This window comes from Trachurus trachurus (assembly GCF_905171665.1).
Source record: "Trachurus trachurus genome assembly, chromosome: 11".
NCBI lineage: Eukaryota > Metazoa > Chordata > Actinopteri > Carangiformes > Carangidae > Trachurus > Trachurus trachurus.
This window is the reverse complement of record NC_139904.1, coordinates 23,276,459-23,299,648: the sequence shown is the minus strand read 5'-3', so window position 1 is coordinate 23,299,648 and position 23,190 is coordinate 23,276,459. Positions and strand designations below refer to the sequence as shown.

The 23,190-nt window shown below is 41.1% G+C and overlaps 1 protein-coding gene across 2 annotated transcripts in view; it reads left to right on the top strand.

Annotated features, from left to right (window-relative positions):
* Window positions 1-5,520: 5,520 nt before the first annotated feature.
* The window catches only part of LOC310993650 (CMP-N-acetylneuraminate-beta-galactosamide-alpha-2,3-sialyltransferase 1-like), a 63,946-nt gene continuing 46,276 nt past the window's right edge, over window positions 5,521-23,190 (top strand). For both annotated transcript variants that reach the window (XR_014595754.1, XM_083982064.1), the window contains exons 1-2: window positions 5,521-6,756; window positions 10,373-10,566. Coding sequence is in view for 1 of the 2 variants with exons in the window: in XM_083982064.1 (XP_083838190.1) it covers window positions 6,466-6,756; window positions 10,373-10,566 (485 nt within the window). In the remaining variant the exon portion in view is untranslated. The remainder of the gene's footprint in view (window positions 6,757-10,372; window positions 10,567-23,190) is intronic.

Sequence of the window (23,190 nt, the reverse complement as noted above, 5' to 3'; positions counted from 1 at the left end):
CACTTTTGGAGCGAGGAAACAAATCACTTCAGAAATCACTTCAATTCGTTCACTTCAAAATCATTATCTGCCGTGCTGTTGTTGTTGTTTTTGGATACAGGAAGAACAAACGGAAATTACGTTTTGCATGCGTCGGGATGTCGTCCGTGCATCTCTGTTTTGATCGGGATATCCCAATTGATTACAATTACCATGTATACAGGAATAACCTTGTTTGCTCACGCATGTAAACGGGTTATTCCGAATGTTTCATAAACTGAAATACTGTCCTTAACCTGAATATTGACTGCAGTAAGTTTAGGTCTCTCCTACTTCATCCTGCTGGTGGTGGTAACTGCGGCCATAGGGATCCACAGGTTCAGCAACAACGCTCAGACAGACTGAGTCACTCAACCCATGATTGACATGAGTGTGTCAGGAAAACATCCATCCACACCACCACCACTACCACTAGCAGCAGCAGCAGCAGCCTGGACTGTTGACACACGGCAGGCTGGGTCCGTGGATTCAGGCTGCTGCAGTCAGATTCTTAACCCCGCCATCTGCTGCCTCAGCAGAAATCAGATTCATCAGACGTTGACATTTTTCCCACCCTTCAGCTGTCCAGTTTTCGATGAGCCTCGTGTCTTTTTTGGCAACATTCAGAGTCAAATCTCTGGAGACTGCTGTGGGTGTAAATCCCTGGAGATCAGCATGTTTGAGGAAAAGACCCCAACCAACCCGCCGTGTCCAAAGTCACCGAGATGACACTTTTAAACTTCCGATGTTTTGACATGCACATTAACTGATGCTCTTGACCCGTCTCTGCGGGGTGGCGCTGCTCCCACATGATTGGCCAACGCGCTAATTGTGTTATTATTAAAGGCGAATGAGCCGTGCATCTAATTTCCTATCTGTGCACTCGCTGCAGCTTCTATCGCTGACGTGACAGCGTTCGAGTCCGATTTGTGTCGCGGTGCCGGTGGTGACACCACCCTGACATGTTCAATTGCCGTGACATTTGTGTAACGTGGTGTAACCGGCCAATGAGAGCGAACGCCCACTGGGATGCTGGTTTCCACAGCAGCACAGAGACACATGAGACTGATTTTTGTCTTTGTAAATTGCCCACCACTAGCGGAGGTATAAGCTTGGGGGAGAAAAAACAATTTCCACAGAGCACCGACTGAAAACACTTTGTACTGTAACTACACCCCGCAAAGTTGATGACGTCTCAAAAAGTGAAGATTAGGGTGAAAATCGCAGCTCACACACTGCTGCTTGCCACCCCCCACCCCCTAGCCTCTCTCTCTCTCTCTTCCTCCCCCCATCTTTCTCTCCCCTCTGAAGTGTGAACAGACGCTTTGCTGTCTCAGCTATGGCGAACTTTGATCAGCGCAGGGTTGCCAGCCTTCAGTCGGACAAGGTCAGGGGAACGGGATGACGCTCGGTGCGTTGTCAAAAGGGGTGGATGGGGGTCTGGGAGTGGGGGTCGCCACCTGTTAAAGAATATATTCAGCTTGAGCTCACAGCTACCTGGTCCCTCGGTGCCAGCGGCTTCAAACTGAGTGGAGTCAACAACCTGCTTTATAGAAGTAGGCGTAGTCATTGAAGTGTCCATTATAAGTGTCCCCAGGTATCCTTGTCAAACTGGCTGCCTTAGACAATAACCAGCCGTGGGCTGTATGCAAATCCGCCGAGTCCGCTGTGAGTTACAGAGCTGCAAACAGCAGACGGGATCACTTATAAGCCTTCCTGTGCATCGGCCTGTGTCAGTGCTGCTGATAAATGGCTGTACAGTTTGTTTTTCTGCTCCGATAGCTAGAATGAAATCAACAGGCAGCCTGTGTCTCGGCGTAGTCTTCCTGAGCCCCGTCTTAAACCCAATCCTCTTTGCTTTTCCTCCAGGGTGGAATTTGAATGACCTGATCAATTTCTAATCAGGAAAGTCCCGCAGCCTTTCTCTCATCATAATGGAGTTCCCCCCACAAATCCTCTGTTTGGAGAGGATGGCTCAGAAATTGTTAAAGAGCAAAGGGCAGAGTCAGAGTGTTTCTAGGGTTCGTTTTTTTTTTTTTTCTTTTTTCAGACATATTTCTCACCCCGTGCGCGGCGATGATAGAGCTTCATCTCCAATGTGGATCTGCCGTTCGCTAAATATAGCACCATGTGTGGAAAGCCTAAACACAGCTGCACATCAGAATTAAACCGAGGCCCTGTTAAAGGGAGAGGTGGCCTTTTGAAAAACGGTGAAAATGAAACCCCAGGAGGTACGGCTGCTTTGTCAGTTGTGAAAAGCCAGGGTCTGGAAAAGAAAAGAAAAAAAACATTCCTCTGCTCTATTTTATCCTGGGATGTCTCTCACATTTATGCTTCCCACAGACTCTACAGACGGTGTAGTAGGGCAGGCTGATATGGCTTCAAATCAATATCATGATTATTTTAAACTTTTACCTTGAGTATGATTAATGAAGTGTTACTTTGATACTTACTGGTCTCTCTCTTCTTTTTAGTCCTGCACTCCTCGTACTCAGGAGCTCGAATGTGCTTCAAGTGATTAGACAAATTGATGTTGTTACTTTTTGCCATGTTGTGTTGTTAGTGGAAATTCATCATTTCAGAAACTCTATATTCCAAAGGCTTGAAAGTCCAGAGTCCTGTGTGTTAGTATGGATGTTATGTAGTTGTAGCTTGAGGCTCTGTTTTCATCTATATGGTGGACGTGGCTGAGGCAGGTAGGATTTTTTAAGGGAACAGTTTATGGACTGGGTAAAGTATTGAGCATTTCAATCTATATAAGCAAAGTGAAAGGTTCTCAATGATGATTTTGTAACTTTTTGGTTAATTGCCCAGCTCTACTGTACAGTGGGTCTAACACTGATTAGGGTTCCCAGTCATTCTTATCAGATGTACCACGTTCATTCATACTCCTATAAACACGTCATGCAATAAATGTCTTTATTTGAACTAGGGCTGACCAATTAATCTTATTTTCATCGTCGTTTTGTCATCAATATGCACGATAAATACATCAGGCAAAATGTTGCCTGAAATGTGATTTACCAGTTTGGTAACACTTTATTTGACGCCTATCTCTATAACGCATTATAACCATACTTATAATGAGTTATAATGCAGTTATAGCACTGTATAACTATAGTTATAAACACTCATAAATGATCATAATGCTTTATAACAATAAGCATAACACACTATAAAGCATTTTATCATGTCTTATGAGGTCAGGTATTATAATATGTTGTAATTGTTAGTAACTTGCTGACAATGCCCACAGCGATAATTGCACTATTAACCCATTAAATCCCACATTTTTCCCAGACATGAAAATATCCAAACCATGTGCCATTAGCAACCCTTTGAAATAATCAATCATTATTTTTTTTAATTTTCATGGAAAAACAGGAGAAAAAGTGTGTTTTATAGTCGGTCACAATTGTGACCGGTGGGATAATATGTATACTAATTTTACATATCCATCATATCTATCAAATTGCTTATATTCCAGCCCAATTTTAACTGGGCTGTACTACAGAACTTTTGTTTTACTGTTACCAGTGCCAGCATACATAAAAGATGCTTGTGTGCTTTATCACATGTTAGTGTGGCTATTTTACATATCAAAAACAACAACAACTAAAAGCAAAAACGAAAAGACGCCTATCAACATTGCCATTGCCACTTTTGTGAAAAATTTAAGACATGCATATTGTAACTTTGTTATTGGATTTACAGTGTGTTACAGTTAGTGCAATATTGCTTTAGTGTACTTTTCATTTTACCATTGTAAATGTACATTTTTAGTGCAATATTGACTTATTGACCTAGGGGTCACTCAGAATAACCTGCATAACCTCAGTCTTACTTTTGTTCAGGTTCAAATGTAATTTCAAAAGACATAAAACCAACATGACTACAAAATGCACATTTTAACAAATTTGATGCAAGCTTTTAAAATAGTTTTTTAAAGAAAATTCATGAATTGCTCATCTTGCCAACCCTTATTTGTCACTGACCCATGTATGAGACTTCCTTCCTACAACATCTCTGTAGAAGAGGTGGCTGCTTATGAGTGCATTGAGGGACCATGTAAAGGTGGGCCCCCACCACTTCTTGGACCTGATTAAGATATGACACCTTATGAAGGTTGTTTGAATGTTTAGATTTTATTTTTGACCACCTACAACCTGCACCTGCTGCTTGGTTGGAACAGAAACCTGCAGCCGCGCGGCCCTTTGTGGGAAGGTTTGCCCATAGCTGCTCAGGTGGGTATAGGGATTTGCCTCTTCACCAACAGTGGGTGGAAGTGGGGTGGTGAGAAGGAGGTTATCATCCCTAATAACATTGTTTCTTACATAATCTTTTTGCCTAACTTTCATTCAACAGCCTGGCTGGCAGACTTGGCCTGTCTCGCCCTTATAGTCCATATCACAGTCACTGGGGACAACATCTATTTCACTTTGAGAGATAGATTAACTGAAATGCTTTAGGGTCTGTAAGGTCCAACACATACTGTGTTTGATTCAAATTTAAATAATAATGATAAAAAAATAAAGTTTTTAAAAAGTAGAAAGTTAGCTACTTACACTGTGTTATCCCACCGGTCACTATTGTTGCCGTCAACAATTTTACTCATGCTGTGACCACACTAAACACAGTTGAGTGATTGTAGATGCATATATCAATACTAGACACCTTAAAGATGATGTGTGCCAAAAATCTTTCTCTTATCTTTATGTCAACCTTCTTTACTAACCTTCTTTGTTGAGGCTTTGATGCAGCCATCTTCCTCGGATGGTGCAACCAGGAAGTAATCAGCTCTGATCATGTGACAATTTACACTAAACATATGAAACTGCACATATGTGATCAGGAGGATTTCTTGCTTCAGTATTTTTTGGAAATATGTTGATACTCCATTTACTAACATTTTTAGGGCCTTTCAACTGGAAATATTTTTTACGGTCACTTTTGTGACCGATGGGATTAAATGGGTTAAATATAGTTATGTGTTATAAACGTGTATAACTATCATTATAAACACTCATAAATTATCATAAGGCTTTATACAATAAGCTAAGCAACTCCGGTAATGAAGTTTTCCAGCCTTGTGATTGGCTAAAATGGCCTTCCTGTTAGGAGTAATATCGCCACCTAATGCTTTGGCATGTGCATGACATTGCTTGAGGCGGATTTTGCGGTTTCATGTGGACGGAAATAATTTTTATCGCACCGTTTGGTTTCAAAAATACCTGTGTTCGTGCGGACTAGGCCTTGATTTCTGCTGTAAAACTGATCGCTGGAGTCCTGCTTTTGTAGTCAGTCTCAAGTGGCCGTTTGAGGAAATGCAGTTTTTGATACTTGTGTGTTGGCCCTGGAGACTAAGTATATAGATATACTTTCCACAGTCTAATTGCAGTGTCTGTTTTTTTCCACATTTGATGAGTACAGTCTTTCCACATGGATATCACCTACAGCTGGTGTGGGGGAAATAAAAATGTGTGGAACTGGAAGCTTTTACAGAACAGCCTGGGTGAAAGCGTCAGGAAAGAGGGCAAAATGACGGCAGACTATTTCCCAAACGTACACTATCTAAAACTGCATTTGTAAATGTGGCACTGCACTAATGAATCCTTTTTGGTATTATCCCAGTTAGTAAAGAAGATTTGCACATTTGGACTTTTATTTTACCTCAGATAACAGAGGCCGTTACCAGTTATTGACAGATCTCTAACTGCAGGGTGGGTGATTAAGGTTGTTGCCTGTTTGTTCCAAAACTGTAATAATCCTCACAATCAATGCAGACATTTCTGGTGTGTGATGGTCTTTTTAAGAGCTGGGAGACCGCAACACATCCTGTGTAATTTGAAAAAGGATAAAAAACAAACAAACTGAAAACCACCATGCATAGAAATGGGAACCTGTAGGGCTGATGTCACCGCCTCATTTCCAAGCTATTAGTACTGCAGAGTTTAAGAACACCGAGCAGTGCAACACAGTGTTCAGGGTTCAGAGGATGTTTCCTGTTAATGTTTTCCTGTATGTGTGTGTCACAGAAATGTCCTTTTATTTGCCTTCTAGATGGATCATTAAAGAATGAATGACACATCAGTCACTGACCTCGCAGAGTCAACATCCCAACAGTCAGCAAAAGTGGCTGAATCTGATTAAAGCAGGCGGCATCAAGCCGACAGCACCCAGCAGTGGATTTACCTTCATGGGGTTTATGTAAAATCTGCAAAAGGAAACATATGGATGGATTTGACTGAGGATATTCATTATCCCTGCACTGGAGGATAAGAACAACAGGGTTCAATCTTTTCTCACCAACAGAGATATGTGGCCAACAGGGTTGTTGTTTTTTTTTGTTCTTCCCTCCCACCTTTGGGACTCTAGATTTACCATGATGCTATTTTTGCCCATCGCTGTCCCAAAGTTCCCGGCCAACTGATTCTGACTTGCGACGACATGTCTCTGCCCAAGAGGAGAAGGATCAGGACTTTGGCCGTGCTGTTTTGCGTTATTACCTTCACAACGTTCCTGTTCAGTTACACTCTCCGGGACCCCTCGCTCTACTTCTTCAAGTACGCCTTTCACCTGTCCGACAACTTCTTCTCCAAAGGGCCGTGCGCCTGTCAGCGGTGCATGACGGAGCTGGAGGACGACCCCTGGTTCACCGAGCACTTCAATCAGTCCGTCCACCCTCTGATGACCAGGGAGAACAGCATCCTCTCCGATGAAACCTTTAAATGGTGGCAGGTAAGGATTATGGGCCATTGTTTTCAGGTATTTGCAGTGTGATCCAACAGAGGACTGAGGGGAAACATGCAAATTCAGCCTGTGAGAACAGATGAGGTGCTGAAAACAAAAGCCCATCCATGAATTAGACAAAAAAAAAAAAAAACACGATCACACACTCTGCTGTAATGCTCCCAAGAAGTGTTTGTTTTTCGCCACATTGATTGTTCCGAATCCGAGGGATTTTCACCAGGATCAGGTTGTGAAGCAAACTCCCACGCACAATTTGTTCACATTTAACAAGTGAGATGGTGGATATGGAAATTGTTGTTTTTTCCCAGCATCTCTCCTAAATCTGTAGCTGAGGGGAGAGACACATCTTGCATTACAAAGTCAATGTATAGCCGATAACACAACCCTTCACCCTTAACTTACCCTGAGCAATCTGTGCTCCTCAGTCTGACAGAAAAAACACAAATATTCTGCAAATATGAGGCAAACTGTTCATGAATATGTGGGTTTTCACAACAAGACTAAATGCAGCCTTCAAATATTAAAACATTTCATGAAGTCCTGAGTATCCTGCCTTTCTCCAGTTACCAGAAGAGGTGGGAACATATTGTGTTTACCTTCTGTTTCCCACATACAGTGAGAATATTACTTTCCGTGCCTAATGTTAAACATTAGAAAGAAAAGTAAAGAATAAAGAAGAATGAATATAAAGAAAGTGTGAGACTGTTTGAAGGGTGAGTGGGTGTTTTATCAGTTATATCATGGCCTTGGGATATACATGTTGCTGACTGGCTTGAAGGTGTTGGATATCAGATGAATATATCAGACTTTTATCGGTCAGGACGAGGGTCTAACAAAAGATGCGATTGAGTTGTTTTATTGTGAATTGCGCCTTACAAAGTCTGTTTCATGCGAGGAACAGAAAGGTAGCTTGCCGCTTTGATTTCCATTCTTTTTTAATCAGTTTCTCAAGTGCAAATTCAATTTTATGGAGGTGTAATACTAATTTGCTGGAGTGCTTCTTTAATGGTCACCTCATGGTATTATTTAGATAAAGAAAACATGTAGTAAATTGTTTCTTTCCAATTAGAGATAACACCTTTTCTGCCTTGGAATGCAATGAAGGTAGCAAAATGAATATAAACCAAAAAATAAATTAAAAATAGAAACAGTTACTTAGCTTTTTACTAGAACCTGACACTGCAGTCAGTGCAGGTGTTATTATCTCTGTCTTCCCCTGTAATGGATCATGTCACCTGAATGATTTATACCAGTGATGACACTCAAAATCTAATATTACTATTATTTCCTCATTGCAAGCTCCAGCTCCAGGTCCACTGGAAATATTCATAATGGATGTAATGCAAAGTACATTTGGCCAGTCATCCACTGGGATCATAAAACACATTGGAGATTAAAAAAAATGTAACCAAGAATTTATAGATACAATAGCTGTAAAAATGTTTTATGAGCAATTTCTTTTTTTAAATCCACGTTCTTGTAAATTAAAATTCATGTCAGCTATAGACCTAATTAGTCACCGGCTCTAATTTAATTCTGTCAAACCAATATATACTGTACTATCTGTACATCCAATTATTAAAGTACATCTCTCTAAATTAGAAAAGCCTATTGACAAATTTAATGTCACACAATTACCCTACCTTGGTCTGGAAGACATCCAGTACCTTCCGTATTCTCACATTCACCTCACACTGTGTCCAATTAGAGGCAAGAATAGAAAAATTACTGCAAGGTTGCCTCCTGTCACTACTCATTTCAGGATGTGCTCCTCACAGGGAGCCTGATGAGGCAAGTGTCACGTATCGACGCGAGTCCAGCCAGATGGTCCGGGCTGTGCTGCTGCAAGGCAAGGGCACGACCTCCAGGTGTACCGGGCTCTTTGTTCCAGTGAGACGTCAAAGCTTACATGGTCCGCCGCTAAGTGTAATGTGTAGAAAGGAGAGCTTCTCATTAGGCAGGGAACGTGTCTGATATGTAATCAGGCTATGGTAGAGTTTTATTGTTATGATTAAAGGGATAGTTCAACATTTTGGCAAATTGGCTCATTGCCATAATCCCTATAGTCTATAGTATAGGTGTAGGTTTGTTACCTTTAATTGTCGGTGCAAGCTATTTTTAGAACGGTGGAGCAGAGACGCGAGCTGCTAAAAGTTACGCTACGGAGGTGAATGGGATTTCTTGGTTTCCCTCATCAAACTAATAAAATACACAATCCAACAACTCTAAAACGCTCTCATGGACAAGTTGTGACCTGCACATTCACCACGCTATGAGGTAATAACGGAACGTTACAAGTTGTTTTCGAGGCAAATGCAGAGACTGCTTGCCAAAAAACTGCCCAACAGGAACGCGCATCAACGGTTTTGCATTAATTTATCTCGAAAACAACTCCATCTCGTAACGTTCCATTATTATTTTATAGCGTGGTGAATGTGCAGGTCACAACTTGTCCATTGATTGTGTATTTGATGAGTTTGATGAGGGAAACCAAAAAATTCCATTAACCTCCGAAGCGTAGATCTGTACAGCTCACGGCTCTGCTCTGCCGTTCTAAAAACAGCTTGCACCGACAATTAAAGGGATAGTTCACCCAAAATTCAAATTTCACTCATTATCTACTCACCCTCATGTCGACTAAGGGCTGGGAGAAGTGAGTCCTCCGTGCCTTCTCGGAGTTACAGCGGGGCTCCGTGCAGCACTGCATGTCCATATGACGGTTGCGAACGGGGCTCACTTTTCTTCGTCCAAAAAGACACACCAAAAAACATCCAAATACCTCCACACAGCTCGTCTGTAATGTCCGGAAGCCCCAACATGAGAAATTGTTCTGAAAAAAATTAAATAAGTCTATATTTTAAGCTTGTTTGTAGTGGACGCTCCCAGTGTCTCAGTCTCAAATCTTGCGCGATTTGCACCGAATCCCGCGAGATTTGCACAGACACAGGCAGCAGGCAGACACGGAGCCCCGCTGTAACTCCGAGAAGGCACAGAGGACTCTGAAACTTCTCCCAGCCCTTAGTCGACATGAGGGTGAGTAGATAATGAGTGAAATTTGAATTTTGGGTGAACTATCCCTTTAAAGGTAACGACCCTCAACCTACTACTAAGACTATAAGGATTATGGCAATGGGCCAATTTGCCAAACTGTTGAACTATCCCTTTAAAAGCTTTGCGTCACCATTATTTGATGCCAAATATAATGTAAAAAATGTTTCAGGATTTCTGCAGACTTGGCACAGAGGAAAAGGCGTCATAAAAATATTTAGACCATGAGTCACTATAACACTGCATTGAAAGCTCATGTGAGATTGTAGCAGAACATTCTGTATCCGTTCTGTTTCCAGCTGCCGCGGCACAATATGTAACGGCATACAGAGGCGCGCACACATTCCTGCATTTATTTTGCTGTCTCTCCGAGTTCAAAGCCACCAGTAGAAGGCCAGGCCAAAAGAGCCCCCACAGACGGAGCTAAGCTGCCCCTGAGGTTATTTCAGAAATGCGCTCGGTGTCTCGAGCTCCGCTGCCCTTGTTCAATCACTTCTACTTAAAGTGGCCCTAGAGCCGCGGCTGTCTCTGAGGCCTGTCTCTGCTGTGTCACCAGTGGTTGCAGTCAGAGCGGCAGCCGGCCAACTTCAGTGAAGTGGTGGAGGAGCTGTTCCAAGTCATCCCTGATGAGGTGCTCTACATGGACGCCAGCCCCGAGCGCTGCAGGTCCTGCGCTGTGGTGGGGAACTCTGGGAACCTTAAAGGCTCCCAGTACGGCAGCCTCATCGACTCCAGCGATTTCATCATAAGGTCAGTTAGCGCTTCAGTCTTTGGTGCGGTTGCAAGAATAACACAGTCGCACACTCTTGACATTTGCAGTGGTATTTACTCATTTTTCCTCACTGACAATAGAATCCTTTTCACTCTCTTGGATTCGAGTCTCATCTCCATTTTCTTTTCATACTGACTTTTATTTTTGTGGTTTTGGCTAAAACTTCTGTTGATGATGATGACACTGTTCCAACCACAGTTTAATGATGAAGTTTGTCAGATTATCTAACCCACATGATTTCAGGGTAAAACCTTAAGTTTGCTGCTTCACTGTGTATCAATGACTTAATGGTCATAACAGATGAAGGCCCAAATGACCCTTTAAATTTCATTCTGCACCAGTTGTAATGTTAATGTTTTAAGCTTTTATTCCATGCTTATTTTTACCATGTTTGAAAGATGACAGGAAATGAGGGGGAAGAGGGAAAAACATACAGTCATGAATAATAGAGCCACCTGGAAACCACATATACTGACCACTTATAAGTTTTAGTCTGAATGGCTATAGGCTCTGTGTTGTTGTGCAAATAGACAAACGTGTAATCACATAGCTGCATCATCTGTCATCCATCCATCCTGTTATGTGCCTTCTATAATTAGTTAATTCATCTGGCAGACAAACACAAGACAAAGCGCTCTTTTTGTTTTTTTTGTGCTTTGTATTCCCGTCTCTCTCCGTCACATGTCTGCTTTGTCCCGGTTTGATCTCGGCTCAGAAGTGTGACGGGAGATTTGACTTCGCACATTCTCACTCTGTACTCCATAAATACTTGAGAAAATTATCTTAACAAAGCAACAGATGAAAAATAATGGAGTACGAGTATTTAAATGTTTATTTCCTGCCTCAGGGCGGCAGGAAACAAGAGAGGAGTTTGTCGCTCCCTGTAATCTGTCACTCTAATTGCAGCTCTGCAGAGAATGAATTGGAAAAGATGGAAAACATGACAAGATTTTCTCTGAGGGGGTGTTGGTGTGCTATCTGCTGCAAAACTGTTGGCTTCATGATAAAATTAAGCTACTTGGGACCTCTAAGTATAACAACACAGTTATCTTACAGACTTGAGACATTAATGTTAATGCAGTATATCCAGGCTGGATAAATCGCAGATCCGAGTCTTGGTCGTCTTTTTGCATGTTTGGTTAAGACTTAAGAATAAATACTGATCTGTAGATGGAGCCGCAGGCTGCAGGGGTGGAATATGCTAATTCCTAAAGAGAAAAACAGTCCAGTCGCTGTAAGCAGAGACTGAAAACCACTGCCTTTCAGATATCCACAATGCAATTCACCCACATCCTCTAAAGCCTTCTTTATAGACTATTATGAATATTGAACGGCATTGGCCTATCGGTTAAAGCCCCTTGTTTGTTCAGCAGATTGCGTCGGTAAAATAGATTTGAGTCATAAGACGAGCCATTGCATCTGCCTTTGACTGACAAAAATAAGCTCTGTGCTTTCCAATGATAACAGTTTAAAAAAGATATGCTCTTTGATGCACTCCCAAGTTGTAATAAGATTGGATTCAAATTATATTTTTTGTTCATCTCAAAAATATTAATTGACAGACCAATGCACGCGGTCGCTAAAATTTTCAGGCATCTTATCTGGAAACTCAGAACATACCGTACTCATTTTCAGGTTGTATCTGATTGCAGATTAAAAAAAGTACATTTTAGACATAAAGTCAATGGTTTTATCTAGTAATGTGAAAATAGAGCTAACTTTATGGAGTTGAAGGCACAGAGATAGTGGAATCACACTTCATCTCTCCTGTAGCTCGGACACACAGAGGAGATAAGGGAGAACAATTTAGACCAAACAACAAACAAAACTGGCCCAGGACACAGTTGTCTCAAATCATGATCAGTTAATTGTAATGGAAAATGGAACATAAAGGTGAGGAGCACCACCACACTGTAATTGTGGCATGAATAATATAGTGAAAACAAACAGGAGTCAGTTAAATAATGCAACACGATGGAGACAAAGACAGTCAACATGGACATGAGTCATGGTGCATAATGAATACATCAAGTACTTGTCACAGTTATAAATACTTCTAGATGTCATAGTTATTTCCATAGGCATCCTTACCATTAACATGTGAAAATACATGTAGGCCTAAATAAAAAAAAGAAGGTGACAATTGGCTAGGTTTATGTTGATGTCACATGCTGTTACTGCTGTTGCTGTTGCTATTCAATTTTGTTGGTGTAAAATAGTATTTTTCTTTTTTTACATAGCCTATATTAATGAATAACCTTTGAGAAGAAGCATGGGCAACTGAATGCCTTGGTTAGTCTGACTGTGTGTTTGATATCAAAATAATAAAGGGCAAGTTTACAGGAACTCCCAGTGGACACACGACCTTTAAATATCAAAATAAATGACAAAAATAGGAGAATCTTTCATACAGTTATTCTATTTTTCACTTGTCCCTGTCAAGTTTCATTGTCTATTCATGTTGTTTACTGCTAGTGCCATGCTGTCATTTTATTTTACTCATCTCAGTGTATGATTGGTCCACGTGGGTCACCCAGACTTTTTAAGATGCTCTAGGCTGTTTCATTTCTGTTTCACTCTACATCGTAAGACTACCTGATCATAATCTATTGCAAGTGTAGACAGTGTGCGGGAGTATTTCTGTTAGATCCCTGGTATTTAGCCCCTTCTACTAAGGCTTTTTACTGGACCAGCTCTCCGTTTAAAGGGTCAGTTCTCAAGTTCTAACAGCTAGACCTGAGTAGAAATTCTAGTTTAAGCTGGTGACGAGGAAACTCACCTATAGCTTCTAACTGCCTTCATCCAGACGTTTATCCAGCTTCCCCAAGCCACTACCCCCGGTAGAGCAGCCCCCTCACTCAGGAATAGGTTACCTGACACGCCCGTTAATGGCAGCTCTCCTCTTATGATCTTGGCACTTGTTATTGGCTAGGTTAAATTTAAGGGTTTGGAAAAAACAACCCTAGGGACCTGTTTAACTATTCTCAAGTGGACACAAAACTAGATTAACCCTTAAGATTCCTAAAGATGTTGTAGACACTAAGGCTTAGCTGTTTACTATCATGGACAGCATCACAGTGATAATTGAATTAAACCCTCAGACACAAGGATGAGGATAACATTTCTTTTGTCTTTTAGGTTGAATTTTTATTACAGGAACTTAGCAATGACAAAGCAGCATCAGAGCATAAAACAAAATTATCAAATCAATTTCTCCCTATCAATCAACCCTGCCTCTGATGAATAATTACCAGATTTACCATTTTGGGAAGGATACAGGCTTCGGATGGCTGCTCACAAATTTCCTGAACCCCTTCTGCCGGGGTGATGGTTTGGGCTGAGGATTCCTCAGAGTGGAATGAGCTCGCTCTGGCTCTGGTAGCTGGTTCTTCACCAGGCTCAGCCAACCCTGATGGCAGAGAGTGTGTGGACCACCCAAGACAAAATCACTGAGTACAAGTCTTTTCTCTTTTTCTCTAAATCACATGGCTAAATTCTACAACTGCACCAGTTCTTGGGGTCCTCGCAGGAGTAGGGTCTCCTTGGCTTCTGGGTAGATAACCTTTTTATAGGCCCGGATCAGCCAACACCCTTCCCCTATGTCCAGGGCCGTTGTATAGGGGAGAAAGGTGATGATAATTCTAGGGGCCCAGCGCCCAGTAGGTCCCACAAAAAACCCCAGTAGTCTAATCTTTGTATGACTGAATTATTCTGCATAAGACCCTGACTAATACTCATAGTAATGCTGCATTAGCATCAAAACAAAGTAGGCTAAATAAAAAATTACAATACATACGTAGTCTAAGGTCGCTTTCACACTAGCCTCGTTTGGTCCGGACTTTAGGACTTTTCAGTTTGGTCCGAACCAAAATTTCAGGTGTGAACACTCCCCCGGACTTGTGTCGGACCAAACAAGCGGACCATGGTCCCCCAAAAAGGTCAGGACTCGGTCCGGTTTGAAGTGAACCATGGTCCGGTTCGCTTCAGGTGAGAATGTAAACGGACTTTTAATAGGACCAAATACAGGAAGCAAACCAAAACAGTGTTTCCCATAATAAATTACGTCAACCACAAATAGATTTTTCGGCTTTTGGCTCGACCAACGCAATATCGTTTCATTCATTCATGTCCGCATAGCGCTCTTTCTCCGTTATTGCTGCACACACACAGAGAGAGAGAGAGAGAGAGAGAGAGAGAGAGAGAGAGAGAGAGAGAGCATGCAGGACAGCAGGGTGCGGTGAAAGCCTGCCACAGTATCCTTGCAAAGGAGAACTGTCAAAGCTGCTGCTCCCCAAAAAATGACAGAAAGTGATTTTCCCTCACAAATTTTCTGACCAATAGCTGAACGACCTGTAGACCACGTGTCATTTGTTTACAAAAAAGGTGCGTTTTGACAAGGGACAGTGTGAACACAGAACGGACCAAAACTTAATTGCAACAATGTATCATTTCTTCCCTCTGGTCCGGACCGTGGTCCAGACTTTCAGGTGTGAAAGCGACCTAAGAAAAAAAAGTGGAAAAGTAAGGGGCCCATTTTAGTATTCTTTCAGGGGCCCAGAATTCCTAGCTACGGCCCTACCTATGTCATGGGACAATTTCTCCATCATTCTGCACCGGTACTTGACCTATTTGGTCAATGTTTGCACTCCCCATCTCAAATCTCTGCCACCTTTACTAAACCTTGCGGCCTTCTCTTTTCGACCTGCATGGAAAATATTATGCTTGGTAAATCTTAGCCAACATTGCTAGTTCAAAAACAACAAATGAAAAAGCGATTAGAGGGTACAGTGATTCCATAACAAAGACAAAGGTGGCTGGTTAGTCTGCAAACTTCATTTCTAGCTATCATGACAACTATTTGGAGGTAAAGGAAAGAAGTTTGACTCTGTGCTTCCAATATTTCTCTTAAACTGCAGAATCAGCAGCTAACGATGCTAACCATTGCTATGTAGCTACAGCAAAACTTACAAATAGCTCCTCTAACTAAAACTGAGAAGTAATTCTAATCCATCAGCTTTACCACTTATCCATTAAGAGTCACAGGTGACTGCAGGCAAACAAATATTATTATTATTACTGTGAATGTGAAAAGTAGCCTATTTTCATTAAAAGATGAGACTTGTTAAAATGACTCCCTTCCCATTCATTTACTGCTTGCTATTTATTTTACCACGGCGAGGTTTTGCACAGTTATGTTGTGTTTGTGTCATCACTGACAGATGAAGTGTTATTTTGTCGAACTGTTATGTAAATTTGCATTCTGAAATGCTGGGAAATGAATATAGTGTACCACTGTGTAACAGCAAATGTGGACTCATTCCACTCAGAGCCTCAAACTACAACAAAATACATCAAGTGTATCTTGAGGCTGTGGAAAAAGCCAGGAATGATGTTAGTGGAGGGAGAGACTGCAATCATCAGCCCATCAGATAGTCTGGGTGACTGGGCATTGTCTTAAGATGCATGGCTTCATGATGATGTGGCTGACACACAGATCTTATCATGAGAGTTGCCAAAGAGCCGCTTAAATATCTGAAAGCAAATTTCACACGGTACTCTAGCTTGCTCTTAATTTATCACACCGTGATTTTGTCAACTTGTCGTGACATGTTGCCTCTGCATAAAGACGCATTACTGCACTTATCTTCTTTGCCAGCACTCACTGTGACAGCAGCATGGCGTTGTCTACCAATTCAATTATCAGATGACAGGGACACTACCAAGACAAGAGTTATTACTTTGCTATTAGCAGAATAGTTTGCTGCAGGAGGATGCCATGTTGGGAATATGCTGATTTCTGTCTCTTTATTCAAGCCGGGGCACCACATTTGGAGTCATGCTTGGTTGGAAGGTGGTGCCGAGCCAAAAAAGGTCACCCCAGCCGCACTGGAACAATCAGTGTAAGACTATGGTGTGGAATACATATTTCACAAAACATGGGCATCATATGTGAGGGCAATACTCTGCCCAGAATAGATTTTTCAGAAAGTCAAATCGCTCGCATCTCTTCTGAACACAGAATAAATGATCATATGCAATTACATTCTCTCAGTACGTCTTTATGCTCGATGGGCACACCAGCATATTTTATTTGAGAAGAAGTAGGCTGTCTTGGATGTGTGATTGTCTCATCATTCATATTTACTCTGCTGAATTGAGGATCAGTCAAGCTTATATTCTACACGATGATGTAAGCCCCTGCAAATAACTTCATTAAGATGGATCTTAAAGCCAGCAGATGTAATAGGTAGGCACGTCACATTTGTGACTCAAAATCCCTGTTTGAAATTGGCTTTTAAACAAGGATTTTCACACAACTAATGCGCAAGCTTTCCAGCTTTAGCCGTCTCCCCAGTTTGCCCCGCAACTAGTAATGATGATCTTTAAACCTGTTTACACGATTTGGAGAGCACACTTTTTCCTTTTCACTGTGAGAGTGTTGTTACCGTAATAATATGTTCCTGAGGGCCCATGAATGACCACAACACGGCCCACAAGTGCCTCTTACTCATCAACAAACCCGGAGTAAGGACACATGGGCTGCTCTCTGTGTTTGTAATCAGTGCCCTAAAGCAAGAATAGAAGTCCTGCAACCTTGTTTTTGCATAATTCTTCCTGCTTATTATTGTTGCTATTTCAAAGCAGGGCATTAAAAGGCCCAAAATGTCTAAAGAATTTCAAATTAATTACCTCATTTTCATGTGTGCCCAGTCCAATCTGCAATCACACTTGTCCTCTGCTCAGTGAACCTTTTTGTTGTTATGACACAAAGAACAATGGAGTTCAGGAGTGTGATTGCCTAAGGCTACAGCCGTGTGTCACTGGGGCACTGTAAGAAAGAAAGGCTATCCATCAAACATCCATTTTGTGACATGAATTTAAATGATTTTTTTTTTCAAACCAGACAGAGTGAAACAAAAATCAAACACCAACCCATACATGAGTGTCAGTAAGTGTTTCCTTCGGCAGGAAATTAAATCAGCCTTCACAATTTAAGTCAACGTCAAACATGTATTTTAAAGCGACAAGCATAGGCACAATAATATGTGTAAGTTCTACCATTACTACATAGCCAAGATTAGCATTATCAGCTGTTTGCATAGCAGTCTAGAAGAAATTATGTGAATAGGCATTAAACTTTTAAGCAACACTTTTATTTCAGCTCTATATCTATATTAGCATGCTAACCAGCTAGTTTTAGCTCCAGTTTGGGTAGTTCACCTCAACGTTTTCCGATACCGAGTCACTGTGGTCTGTCCTGAAGGAGCAGTGCTGCTCAGTGGTTGTGTATTGTCAGTGCTGCTGCTGGAACTCTCAGCAAGACTGGTAGCCAACATAAACCACTGTTATTGCTGCCATTGGCTATGTATAGTAGAACATATAGTTTATTCATATTTAATGCAAGGGGGGTTAACAGTCCCACCACATACCTACAGCATAGGAGTTGATTTATAGTTCAGTCTGGTTAAAACCCTGTGGATCGTACAACTGCAGCATTTAATAGCTGTATGGTATGTGATCAGGTAGAATCATGCTGTAATCCTTCTGTAACTGAAGCTAAACCATTATTCATAATGCACAACTATAAATCCATCTTTGTCTAAAAATACTGCAATTATTAATTCTGGCTAATTTCCTTCATTAGCCTGTTGGTTTTGTAGCAAACACAGTTTACAAACCACTATTTGTACAAGAATAACCCATTTAAATTGGGTTGTATGGCCTTTGATATTATATTAGATAAGAATCTGTATCTGGGCTGATCCTGACATTTTTTATTGAATCAGTATTGACTTCTTTCCTTTCTGTAATCTCTGTTTTGTCCACCTCAGCCGCTTAGTGATGCAGTGTAGCTCTCCTTTTTGACAGATGGGCTCTACAGTGCTGCATTCACATTCAAGTGAACATCAGAGAGTGAGTGGTGAGAGTTAAAACAGTGAGGTTGGCAAAGGAGATGAAATCACTAAACTCTGTCACTAATTGCCATTAGCAAAGAGCAGTGTACAAAGCAATGATGTAAGGCCATCAGTTGTTTGTTTTTAGCCAACAATGACCGTCTCTTTTACCGGATGAGAAACATCTCCCACAGCACATCATGTCACAAACTGATGTTAATTTCATGAGTAAATTAGAATTAATTAAACTTGTCTGGTAAAAGTCCTCTCTGCAGCCAGAGTCTGCATGGACAGAAGGCGGCTCTCTTCATTTCAAGAGTCACAGTCTTTCATTTATCAGCAATTTAAACATAATATATGACCTAATATGATCACTGTTGGGATAGTAAGAAGGCTGTTATTTCAGCTGCTACTTCAATGTGCCTAATACACCTCTCTCTCATCTCTCATGGGGAAAATAAGTATTTGATCCCCTGCTGATTTTGTAAGTTAGCTCCCCCACAAAGAAATAGACGATCTATAGTTTTTATGGTGAGTTTATTTTAAACAGAGAGAGACAGAATATCAAAAAGAAATCCAGAAATAATATCATCATGAAAGGTTATAAATTAATTTACATTTGATCAAGTGAAATAAGGGCAAAAAAAATATATATATATATTATATATATACACACATATACAGTATATATATAGTGTGACCCTCTGCATTGTGTTCAGTATGGACTGCCCCAGGTGGGGTTCAAACCCTGGTCTCCCACACGGCGGGGGACAATGCAAACCATTTTGCCAGGAGGTCAATGACCGCTTGGCAGTCTGGTTTGCACGTCTTTTATGGGTGAGTGAGTGCACCACAGACTTTCTGTTACATGTGTGTGTGTATTGATCAGGAAATCTCTTCAGAAAACAAAAGTTACAGTCTAAATGAAACCTGCACTTTAGCCATATTGAGTAAATTGCTTTTTTTGAATGTGACACCAAAGGCGAGTATAAGACCGAAAGAAGAAAGTGTGCAGCTACTGTACTGCTTGCTGAGTGAAAGCTAAGTGAGTCTGTAATAATCATTAGTGCTGGGAATCAGGCCGTCAGTAAAAAAAAAAAAAAAACATTCACTGTTGTTGGCAGTCTGCTAACCCTTCACTGAGTTTACTACAACTCCACAGATCAAGAATCGATTCCAACATCCTGCTCTATATACTGTATCTACAAGACGTCCAGTGTATCAGACAACCTTTGTGATGATCTCTTGGTCTACATCAGTCCATATCTTAGAGAGAGAGTTAATAATGTAAGCTGCGGTTTGGAGACAACTGCAAATTGTCTGTAACAGGCATCGCACTCACAGCCACACTGAGTGCAACTTTAGTATTCATCCTGTTAATCACAAAGCCTCGAGCTTTAAAACCACACCTGAGACCCCGTGCCTTCATCTCATCTGTTGCCTCATTCAGGCCGCACCTCATAAAAATGTATACAGTGTTCATTCCTCATCATGATTATCAGTGGGCTGGAACTGGAGAGACACACTTGGGCTTACGAGAGGAGAACGGCGGTAACAGAAGAGAAGCAGTGAGCGCGAGCAGAAATGAGACGGGCCCTGAAACACCACTGACCTTTAAAGCGTTAGTTGGCTATTACATGCTGCGTAATCCGACCTGAGCGTGAAGCACAGGGGCTGTGTCAAGGAAAAACTGCGGGTCTTGACTTTGAGCGTTTTAAGGGCAAATGAATAATAATCAGGGAAATAATGTCCAACAGTCTGCTGCCAGGCAAACAGTCCTGACATTAAAGATGATATTAATTATCATTAGCATCACAGAAATGATAATACCCAGGCAGTCTGAGATCGCAGGCCTTACTGTAAAATAAAAGTTGGCCCACATCCATGATGATCCCTTTAATTTTTTAATGTCAAACTGACAAATGACTGGGAAGACTATGAAGACATGAATTAATTAGTAGACTAACACAGACAGAATATCTGCGCCCACAGATCAGTAGCCTATAACAATCAAAGTGCATTGCAATTTTTTTTTATTTAGCTCAAAACTTAGTGTTCATTTTAGCTGATTTAGTTTTGGGACATATTCTGTTTTGCTTTGCCTATAACCAATCAGCAGCAAGTGATGAACCTCATTTTGAGTTAATACAGATACCCTCTCATTTCTCTCTTTTATTTATCTAACTCTCAAGGATCACTGAGGTTTCCTTCATTTTCAAGGATGTTCAGATATAGAAAGGTAAAAAGAAAAAAAAAATCAAAATTAAGACGGAACATTTTGGAGGCGAAAAAGTGAAGTGTAAACAAAACTCCAGTGGTGAGCAACATCGTAGACTCTACGTCCATCTTAGTGAAGTAGTTTGACATCATTGAAACAAAAGACTGAAGATTTTATAACAGCAGAATAAACCAGCAGGACTTGAAGCTTAAGCCAGTTAGCAGAGTGAGTTTCACTGGGTCCTGTGGTCCTGAATGTCCTGGAGGGCTTTATGGATTAAAAGGTGTGAGTGTTTATCACACTGTGGCAGAGAGGACCAACCAACGCTGTTATACAGACTGCAGTAGTGAGAGTGTTATAGGGATCTCCAGTAATGAATGAATGAGGGCAGAATAAAAAAAGACAGAGTCTATAGGTTTGAGAATGGAGGCAACAACATGTCTGTAGATCAAGGGTGTAATTCATGGTGGGGGTTAAGGTGGTTATAACCCCAAAATCACATCCAGCCAATATAGCCATGCAGTCTGTGCTCAGAAAAATAATGAAAAGAGCCACAAGGCCAACAATTTTTCATCAGAAAACGGGAGAAAAAACACTGTCCAAAAGAGGTAATAGTCATATCATTCTTTACCATTCATTCTCTTAAGTTAGCTGATTGCTAGTGACTAGAGGTAAAGCTAGGGCTGAACTGATTTTCTCTCTGATATTCTCACCATGTGTCATTAGTTCATCTGCCTGGTAAGAAATATAGCTAAACACTGGCAAGTGGTGTTGTGATAAATTATTAATTAGCATTAGTCCTGTCACAATAAACGTTTTAATCACCACAACTGATTAACAACAAAATAAAATGCATTCAAAATAGTGACTGAAATACCTTTTACTACTGTAATGAATATGGGTGATGCTGATGCCAAAATAAAGAGTTAAATTAGACTTGTCCTTTCATCAAAGTTAATGATTTTACACTCTTCCCACACACTAGAACACATGCAGACTTTTTTTGCTTTAAAAAAATCCTTACATGGGCAGAATGTTTAATCCAAAATTTCGCCCTTGTTGTAGATAATATCACTCCAGCCTCAGACTAATAGAGGGGCTGTCTCAACTAAAACAAGGTGATGAGGTATATTATGTTTAAATGGAAATGATTCATTAAGCTAAATACCAAGATATTTGTACTCTCTGGCACTGACTTCAATATTGGTACCATTTAGGTGTGTGCTGTTAAAATCAATATCTCTTCTACTTGGTATCACTTGCCTTAAGTACGAGCAGTTGCCAGGAACAGACGACTGGAGTTTATCACAGCAATCAACCTCAGCGCCGCCACTTCCTGCCCTCTTCTTTCATGAACGTTGCCAGATGTCTAACAAGCTACTGTCTGTAGGAGGATGACCCTTCCTTGATCATACCCACGGAGCTCTAATTTTTTGTCCACCTGGCAGGAGCCATCAAACCTGTACGAGTGGCTGGATGAGTCCAGGATGTGGGCAGTGATTCAGACATCTGGACCCACACTAAATGATCAAATGCGCCGCAACAGTCAGCAAATGAATTGGTTCGTGAATCAAAAGTGATTCATCACTTTGCCATGATGTGAAAGAGAGATTTTTTATATGGCCAACAGATGGCTGAACCATCAGAGACATTTGTTAATACATGTAGTCAAATGTGCCGGCATTACTGTTTTTACATATCATGAGGTTCCTTTATTATTACAGCTGTGCTATTAGAATTTAATGAACCCTCTGCCGTGTGGCACCTTTATCCAGCCTTGACCTAGTGTTTCTTTAAAACTGCCTTTGAATCCCACACTCACCAAAACATAAAAGTAAAAAGATCAGATAACACGGCTGCTTCTCTCTTCATTGTTTCTCTTTAGGCTAACCCACGCTGGCTGGCCCCACCGGCACAGACACTTTCATGTGAATGTGTGAGCAATTTATGTCATTAAAAGAAAAAGTGTCAGGACCAGGAACAGCTTCAGGAGGGAAAGGAGAGAAAGAGGCTGTCAATGACCTCGACCATATAAGTAATAAAACTCAGCACTGAGGGAGAAATTTCAGCTCATATACCACCTTATGTGTTATTACTGTGAAGTGATTGTTAGTGGAGGAGGGTGTGTTTTCCCTTAAAGAAAATTTAGTTTTTTGTGGCTGGGAAGAGATGTGTGGCAGGGAGCGGCAAGGCTTTCACTTATTGCTCGCTCAGGCAGTAGTTGGCAGCGGGGAACACTGGGTAAGAGATGCCCGTTGTGTCTGAAAGCACATTTCCGTGCTAGTAACCATCACTGCAGTCTGGTCGCTGCTGATCACTCATCCACCATCAAATCCACAAAAATACATAAAAGAAGGCATATTGAAACTGCAGTATGGGATTTAGGAGTTTACATTAATTAACATTATTTCTTATATGGTATAATTCACTGCAGCTAAAGGTAGTGTTGTGGTCAAGAAGGTGAGCGAGTGACAGAAAGACACATATGC